Here is a 9792-nt window from a genome sequence, read left to right as displayed (position 1 = left end):
TGTCCTGCCAAATCTTTCTTGGCAACTCTCATTCTGTTCTCCTATTCACACATTCCAAATATACTCATTTCCTCGTCATTATCCATATATCCAAACCACTTCAAAGAGCCTCTCTTTGTCATTTCAATTATCTCCGAATTCAGCCTTACATTCCTTTATAATACATATTTTTATTTTTAATTCTGTTTATATTTGTTGACATTTCAATTAACGTAGATTAATTTGATTTATTTATTTTTTAAAACATATTAGATACATAAGTCACATTTCGCTCACTCCTTTCAAGAACGTCATAAATCAAAATTTTGATTTTTCAGGACAACGTTTTTAAAGTTTATAAATATAATACAATGTGTTAAAAATAAATATCAAGCCACTCATTGAAGCCACTTTTTACTGTGCAACACATCTTTTTAGATAAAACCTGAAGGTTTTTTCTCCATTCGAAAAATATTTAGAATATTTAAAAAAGTAATAAAACCATACCTTTTATTCAAAATGCAAAAACAACACTTACTGCCCTGTAGCGGGTAAATATTAAGTTAATAATATGCCGCTTTTGCTGGGATATAGTACATTTTCTGGGCATTCCGAAAACATGCACAACTGAGAATTGACGATTTTTGATTTATGACGTTCTTGAAAGGAGTGAGCGATGTATAATATTCCCGATATGAGTAATTTCTATTTCTCATTTTGGGACATGGGATTAAGGTTAACAAGACTGGAACACAAATAATAAAGTTACAAAAAACATTTTTTTTAAATAACCAAAACTAATACATGGCAAAATATAAAAACAATAAACAGGTATAATAAATAGGGATAAGAAGCACATGTGATGGAAATAAATGAAGAATATAGAAGTCTGGGCGTTTGCAGGGTATTTGCAAGGCTATTTTATTAATTTAGTCAGGTATTTTCTCGTCATTGGCTGCTTTAAAGTATCACGTTATACACGTATAAAATTCACCATTCTATACAAACTCATGATTGACAATCTCACATCTCATATAAATCGTAAAACTCACATCAATGTAAAAATAAGTGAGGAAATACAGATTTGTGAACAAGAATTTGGACTCATACAAGATCCAAAATGTTGTGAATTCTACTGTACACAATTTATCATTAATTATCAAAAATTATCATTAATCTTCTTCTTCTAAGATGAGATATAAAAAATTTAAAAACAAGTATAGAAAACCAGAATTTTGACCAACCTAAAATGTTATGATTTTTACCGTACACAAATTTTCTTTGCATTCTGTGTCAAAAATAATTAATAATAATGGTTTTAAAAGGCATTTTCCAATTTAGCATGATTTATATCGCGCTTTGAGCTGAAAATTTTCCCATTAAACTTGAAAGAAACAAATAAATTTCAGAAAATACAATTATCCAGATATGACGTGGAAATTGGTCCTGCTGTTGACGTTGTCATACGCCTGCGCAGTTGTTAACGCAGGCCACGCCTCCCACCCCAAAGAGCGACCAATAGCAAACCCCTCGAACCGCCCTTACGCCTGGGAGAGAGAGATGGAGATAGAAGCTAGGGTTGGGGAATCCAACGAGCAGGACAGGGACGGGGGTGGGTTTGAAGACATCCCTGATACTGTGCTGTCTGTAGAGTATAATAGAGGGATGATACAGAGGGTGTATTTGTCTCAAACCAAGGGGAAGCTGAGGGGTGATTCTGCCTGGGAGCCTTCAGTCAGTGAAAAGACACGAGTGTGCCAAGACCTGTGTCAGTCGGGTGAGTAAAATATATATATTTTTTGTTGATTTTATGTGTATTTTTTTCTATTTTGCTATATTTTATTGTATTTTTTATTGCGTTATTTTATTGGGAGCTAAATATGTATGCTGTTCTATAGAATACAACATTATTATAATTTTAGACCTTTATTAAATTATTATTACTTTCTACTACTACTACTACTACTACTACTACTACCATCACGCTGTTTCCCCGCAGGGGTAGGCAGAGAGGATGGAACGCCACACTCTTCTGTCCTGGCATACACTCCTCGCCTCCTTCACATCCATACATCTTAATTAAATTACATACATCTTAATTATTATTACTTACTTATTATTATTATCATTTTATACATCTCATCAAAGATGAAGAAGAATATGGAAGTCTTGGCGTTGACATCTCACCAATAGATGTCTCTAGTGAAGTTCTAGTGATTCAAGAACAAGGTTTCTAAATTGGTTCATATATATATACATAGAACCTCAAAGAATTTGAGTAGTGTGGTTGTCAATAATGGGTACAATTGGTGAATGTTACACGTGTGTAAAGTGATCACTTAAACCAGCCTATGGCGGTCGTCAGCCCCGTAAATGCCCAGACTTCCCTATTCTTCTTCATCTCTGATGAGATGTCAAAAAAATAATATGAAAATAACTCCTGTAATTGGAGATAATCCATATTATTCTTCATCTATGTTGAGTTCTCAAAAAATAATATAATATAATAAGATATACATATAGTGATGCTACAATAAAGTATTATTTTTTAAGTTAAATTTAATGGAAAATCATAAACGAGTGCATTTTAACATCTCAAAAAAGATAAAGAAGATTGAAGTCTCGACTTTTACAGGGCTTATGACCTGTCTATAATATGATAAATAATAACAATAAGAAATAAAACCCTTATCCGCACCCCAATGGTGCATAGGGCACTGCGTCATATAAACGCAGTGTTATCTTGATCGTTTACACATGAAGGAAAGGTGATCAGCCCTCCGCTTCAGGTACCACCAGTCCAGGGTAATATTGAATAAATATGACAGTGAAAAAATCACTTATATTTATTTTACCCCCCTTGGGAATCGAACCCGGGACCTCCAGAACGGTAGCCGAGCGTGCTGACCATTACACTACGCAGGCGGACAATATGATAAATAACTCCCATAATTGGAGATAATCGTAATTATTTGGACACACTCAAAATGTTGTTAACTTTTATTCTCGATAAACGTATTGATATTAACAAAAAAAATTAGCTCTAAAATTCCTGTTTAAATAATCCCTTTACATTTTACCTTTATAATTTGCAGCTCTCAGGGGTCAAATAAATAAAAGGGATTTTTTCACTCTAATATTAATTCAGTATCACCCTGGACTGGTACCTGAAGCGGAGGGCTGATCACCTTTCCTTCATGTGTTAACGATCAAGATAACACTGCGTTTATATGCAGTGCCCTATGCACCACTGAGGTGCGGATGAGAGTTTAAAAAAAATTACAGCTCTTAGCCTGAATAAAATACCCGCTATCAAACTTAAAATTGAATTTACTTGTAAAAAAACTTGTCCGCCTCCGTAGTGATCAGCACGCTCGGCTACCGTTCTGGAGATCCCGGGTTCGATTCCCAGGGGGGGGGGGGGTCAAATAAATATAAGTGATTTTTTCACTCTAATATTTATTCAATATTACCCTGGACTGGTACTTGAAGCGGAGGGCTGATCACCTTTCCTTCATGTGTTAACGATCAAGATAACACTGCGTTTATATGATGCAGTGCCCTATGCACCATTGGGGTGCGGATAAGGGTTTTACTTGTAAAACCACATATATATGACATTTCAAACTACTTAGTGTATTTTGCCAGTTTATAGAATGATGAAAACTTTATAATATGAATCATTACCTTAGTCGAAATTGTATATTTTCGAGTTAACGTCTTTTGCCAGTACACACACGATGTGAAAGATGGAATTGGCAAAAAATGATGAATTCGGAAGTATTTTTAATATTTTTAAATGTATTACATAAAAAAGTCACATGTATAATATTCTCGATGAGTAATTTCCATGACTCATTTTGGAACATGGGATTAACGTTAATAAGGCTGAAAAACAGGTGAGAAAGTAATCAATAATTAAACACAGGGCAAAATATAAAATATGAACCAATAAAATATACAGCAAATAAAAAAGCATATAAAAAAACATTAGGTAAGAAGCATGCTTGCCACTGTGGTATCATGGTTGGCGTGTTTAGCTACCGCACTGGAGGTCCCGGGTTCGATTCCCAGGGGGGTAGAAATAAATATTAGTGATTTAACACTCTAACGTTTATTCAATCACCCTGGACTGGTACTGGTACCTTACCTTCATGAAATTAACGAACAAGATAACACTGCGTCGCTACAATGCAGTGCCCTATGAACCGGCTCATAGGGCACATAAGCGTTAAAAGAAAAGAAAAAAAGAAGCATGTTTAAATGAAAAAAACATGTAGCACTGAATTATCGGTATTTTGCAAAAAAAAGGAAAAAAATGATATGTAATAGATTGATATGTAATAAAATAATAATAACGAAATAAGCATTAGCGGTAAATTAGGAATGTTTATTTTCTTATTTATTGTACAGTTGGGAGAATTCCGTATAATTTTTTTGGGATCCAAAATTAAACACGGTTATTGGATTGAATTCAACTTTAATTTAAATATATGCAATGATGTGTATTGTGACGCGTTTTGTCTTATTAAGACATTATTAACATGAATGAAATGTTTGGTAATGACTTAATAACATTACTTTTACGAAACATTGAATTTACTAAACATTGATTATACAAAACATTTTTATACGAAACATTGATTTTACTAAACAATGATTTTACTAATCATTGGTTATGCGAAACATTGATTGTATTAAACATTGATTATACAAAACATTGATTTTACTAAACATTGATTATACGAAACATTAATTTCACTAAACATTGATTTTACTAAACATTGATTTTACTAATCATTGATTATACGAAACATTGATTTTACTAAACATTGATTATACGAAACATTTATTTTACGATACATTGATTTTACTACACATTGATTTTACGAAACATTGATTTTACAAAACATTGAAACAAGATATCTGTTTCAGGGCTCGGCGGAGACCCTTGCGGGTCTTCCTGCCAGCTGGCCACCCCTGACATCTTCGGGGAGTACAAGACCGAGTTTGAGAAGTTGGCCATCACACGCTGGAAGACCACCACCACCACCAGAGCCAGCGTGGAACCTCCCAAGAATACCGAGGAGACGAAGACCACTACCGAGACGCCTCAGGCTGCAGGGGTGCCAAGGTCTGAGGTGTGTCCCACACTCTGCGCTAATGGATTAGGTAAGGATGAAAAATTATGACGTTACTTTAAGCTACAGATGCTTCCATCTACTCGGCTGTCCAAACTCAAAACACAGTAAGCGACATTTTTTTGTAGTACGTATTTTCTTTTGCATTTTTGGACTTTTAGATTCTACTTAGTGCAAAAACGCAAAAAAACGTACTATAAAAAAAATGTCCCATACTGTGTTTTAAGTTTGGACAGCCGTACTGTTGAATATAACAATAATATATAATATCCAAAACTTGTGTGCCGGCTTTCATGATATATAGGATCGAAAGCAGAGCGGACACCGTGACAAAAATGGAAAAGATGGAATGATTATTCCGAAACCGGTAGTCACGAATAAGTGTTTATAAAAGTGGTATTACACAAGGTGATCGATGAATGAAAAGAAGAGTGTTTTGAAGCGAAGAATCTTTGCATAGACGGAGAAGATGAGAAAAGAAGATGTGGCATTCTATTATCTCTGCCTACTCCTGCGGGGAAGGGGCGTGATGGTTAGTTAGTAAGTATTTTGTTATATAAATAAGTCCTTTTTTCCAGGTTATCCTCTGTGCTCTTGCAACAGTACCATCATCATCATCAAGCCCGTCTCTTGGTCTTCCGTATGCGACGAGTTCTGCAATGCGGAGTCGAGCTACCACCTGAACGGCTGTCCAGCCTGTCCAACGCCTGACAGCTTCGTGTCCTATCCCCTGGCTATGTCCAGCCCTTCGGACTTCTGGTTGGCTTGGTGCAAGGTCCAGTGCAAGAACGGCCAGGGAGGGGCCGCTTGCAACTGCGACCTGGCACCGATGTCCATGAAGATTCACTAACCAACTTTATTATTTACGGTCGCCATAACTATCCTACCACCAGGTCATGACGACATCTCTCTATAACGGCAACTTGACACCAATATCCATATTGATTCACTAACCAACTTTATTATTTACGGTAGCCATAAATATCTTACCACCAGGCCATGAAGACATCTCTCTATAACGGCGAATTGACACCAATATCCATAGAGATTCACCAACCAACTTTATTATTTAGCTACGGTCGTCATTTATCATAGTTTATCTTTCTTACTACTAGAATGAATATATCTCTCTACAATAGCGACCTGGCATAAATATCCATGAAGATTCACTAACCAACTCTATTATTTAGCTACGTGTGTGTAAGCTTTGCTTTTATATCTATCAGTTTAGATATTTAATATATGTTTTATAAATCATAAAATGTATATATATATATATATATATATATATATATATATATATATATATATATATATATATATATATATATATATATATATATATATATATATATATATATATATAAATATATATATATACATATATATCGTTTAATAAATCCTTGTTGATTTTGAAAAGGCAAATCTATTGCTGGAAAAAAGATCTTCGTAATTAATTATAATTCACCCTATTACTTCAATTAATATATATAAATAAATATATCATATTTATAAAATTTAAAAAAATATATATATATATTTTATTATTACCGATTTTTTTAGGTTAATCATTTATTTTTAATATTAAATTGAATTTTGGATGTTGAGTTTATTTTTATTTCTTATTATAATTGGTGTATCGTTAGTGCACTTTAAATTTGTTGAAAACTATATATATATATATATATATATATATATATATATATATATATATATATATATATATATATATATATATATATATATATATATATATATATATATATATATATATATATATATATATATATAAATATAAAAATATATTTTTGTATGCAGTAACGATACGGCATTTTAAAATGATTTTTTCATTGATTAAAATTATTTTATAATTTTTTTATTGTTTTATTTTTCCATTATTTCCATTTTGTTTTTATTTTTTTATTTTTACTTATTATTTCTAGGATAAGAATAGCAACCAAGAATATTCGTCGAAACACAATATCACTTAGGGCTTCCAAATGAGTAGATGTTATATTAATGTATTTATAAATAATATTAAATATGTATAGTGTCTATATAAAAATAGTAATAAGGTTAGTTTTAATTATTTTAAGTCAAAATAGCATTTTGTCGGCGTGTAATCGTTTAAATTTCCGAACATTATTCATTCATAATTTATCGATCAAAAATTGGCAAGATTGTTACATATTACCGATCTGAATTGGCATGATAGTTACTAATTACCGATATAAATTGGCCTGATAGTTACAAATTACCGATCTTAATTGGCATGATAATTACAAATAGCCATTCATAATAGGCTTGATAGTGACAATTTACCGATCTAAATTGGCAAGATAGTGACAAATTACCGATATAAATTGACATTATAGTTACAAATTACCGATCTTAATTGGCATGATAATTACAAATTGCCATTCATAATAGGCTTGATAGTGACAATTTACCGATCTAAATTGGCAAAATAGTGACAAATTACCGATATAAATTGGCATTATATTTACAAATTGCAGATTACATTACATCGTATTGACCATTTACTGTTTTAAGGACAAGTTAGTGACATAAATTTTAATTTGGAAATAAAGTTTAACCTTGCATTGTCGTTTTGATTGGCAAGCAAATGACAAAATATTTTAAATCAGGAGGACAAAGTGACAAATTACCGACCCAAACATGACAAATTATTGACCATTTTTTACTGACTAAAAAAACGTTCACTGACATACATTACAAGATAAAATTAACGTGACAAGATAATGACTGATTAAATATCTTAAATTGGCAGGATAGTGACAAATTACCGACCAAAACATGACAAGTAAATGACAATATGAAATAAAATTGGCAAGACAGTGACAAATTATCGACCCAAATATGACTAGTTAATGACCATTTTTACTGATATAAAAAACAGTCACTTACATGTATTACAAGATGAATTTAAATTGGCAAGATACTGACAAATTACCGATCATAACAAGACAAGTTATTGACAATTTCATTAATTGATTCGGCAGTCACTTCATGGTAAAATCTATCCATTTTTAATCAATGTTTTACTTAGTAAATACTTAGTGTTTGAAAATGATGCGGAATGCATCGAAACACGTGTTACAGTAGATTTTAAGAAATAGTGGTATTTACTAAGTAAAGCATTAATTATACAAGTTATTGACAGTTTACCGATTTAAGAAGGACAGTTATTGACATACATATATTATCAATTAATAAAGTGTTAATTATTTTATAAAACGCCGATGATAGCTATAATTTAAAATAACACTAGTATTTAAAAAATCAAAACGTAATTTTAAGATATTTTAATGACATTAAAGAGGTAAAAAGTGTGAGTGAAAACCGACAATGAACGGATCGCCGTAAAATGCATGGTTGATAGGACACACAAATATAGACAAACATTGATAATACCAAACAACAGAGACAAAACGGGTCCGGATCATTCAGGATTCTATGTTTTACCTTTATGTATGTATATATATATATATATATATATATATATATATATATATATATATATATATATATATATATATATATATATATATATATATATATATATATATATATATATATATATATATATATATATAATAATAATAAATCCCTTACCGCACCCCAATGGTGCATAGGGCACTGCGTCATATAAACGCAGTGTTATCTTGATCGTTTACACATGAAGGAAAGGTGATCAGCCCTCCGCTTCAGGTACCAGTCTAGGGTAATAATATTGAATAAATATTACAGTGAAAAAATCACTTACATTTATTTTACCCCCCTTGGGAATCGAACCTGGGACCTCCAGAACGGTAGCCGAGCGTGCTGACCATTACACTGCGGAGGCGGATATATATATATATATATATATATATATATATATATATATATATATATATATATATATATATATATATATATATATCTATATGTATATGTATATTCAAATTAATTGTGTATTTTATATTTTAAAATTATCATTAACACTACAGTTAAAAAAACACATTTTTTTTATTTATGATATTTTAAGCGTCCAAATTTAGCTCACAAATTAATACAACCTATTCTAAATATATTGTGGATAATAAAACAAAACTGGTCTAAAAAAATACTGAATTAAATTTGAAAAATATATTTTCAGACGTCTTCAAGTATGTAAAATAATTCGGGAAATAATCTTTCATATATTTCATCAATGTAAAGTGAAAAACTTACTTCATTTAACCAACAGATGTCGCCGTAAAAGTAACATGCTGTTGATGTTTTCAACTGTCGCATAAATAAAACTTCCAAAATTTTAGTTCTGATTTTTTTATTAGCCGATATTATCGAACAAGTAACCAATTATTTGTGAATATTTTAAATTTCATTTTTAAATTACAGATTTATATCTATTGTGTGAAAAATATAATAATATATTAAATAATAAAAAAAAAAATATATTAACATATCGAAACATATATTTAACATGTAAGGTATCTTTATAAGAATTTTATTTTAAAAAATTGTGCAACATTTAAAATAATTTGTTAAAACTGAATGAAAGTAGAGTGGATAAATATAAAAAGGTGAATGAATGGAGATTTGATGAATTTTTTAAGGAAATTTAATGAAAATTTAACAATTTTAATAAGAATGAAAGGAAATATTT

At 31.0% G+C, this 9792-nt stretch overlaps 1 protein-coding gene across 1 annotated transcript; it reads left to right on the top strand.

Moving 5' to 3' along the window:
* The first annotated feature begins 1394 nt into the window (after window positions 1-1394).
* Window positions 1395-6352, top strand: LOC148310068 (uncharacterized). The gene is made up of 3 exons (XM_088259080.1): window positions 1395-1756; window positions 4915-5151; window positions 5699-6352. The coding sequence occupies exons 1-3, from the start codon at window positions 1408-1410 to the stop codon at window positions 5968-5970; spliced, it is 858 nt and encodes a 285-aa protein (XP_088115206.1). The 5' UTR covers window positions 1395-1407; the 3' UTR covers window positions 5971-6352.
* Window positions 6353-9792: the final 3440 nt, after the last annotated feature.

The sequence above is a fragment of the Brachycentrus maculatus genome, unplaced genomic scaffold (assembly GCF_059751285.1).
Source record: "Brachycentrus maculatus isolate JH-2025_06_01 unplaced genomic scaffold, ASM5975128v1 h1tg000109l, whole genome shotgun sequence".
Taxonomy (NCBI): domain Eukaryota; kingdom Metazoa; phylum Arthropoda; class Insecta; order Trichoptera; family Brachycentridae; genus Brachycentrus; species Brachycentrus maculatus.
This window is presented reverse-complemented; position numbering and strand designations above follow the sequence as displayed.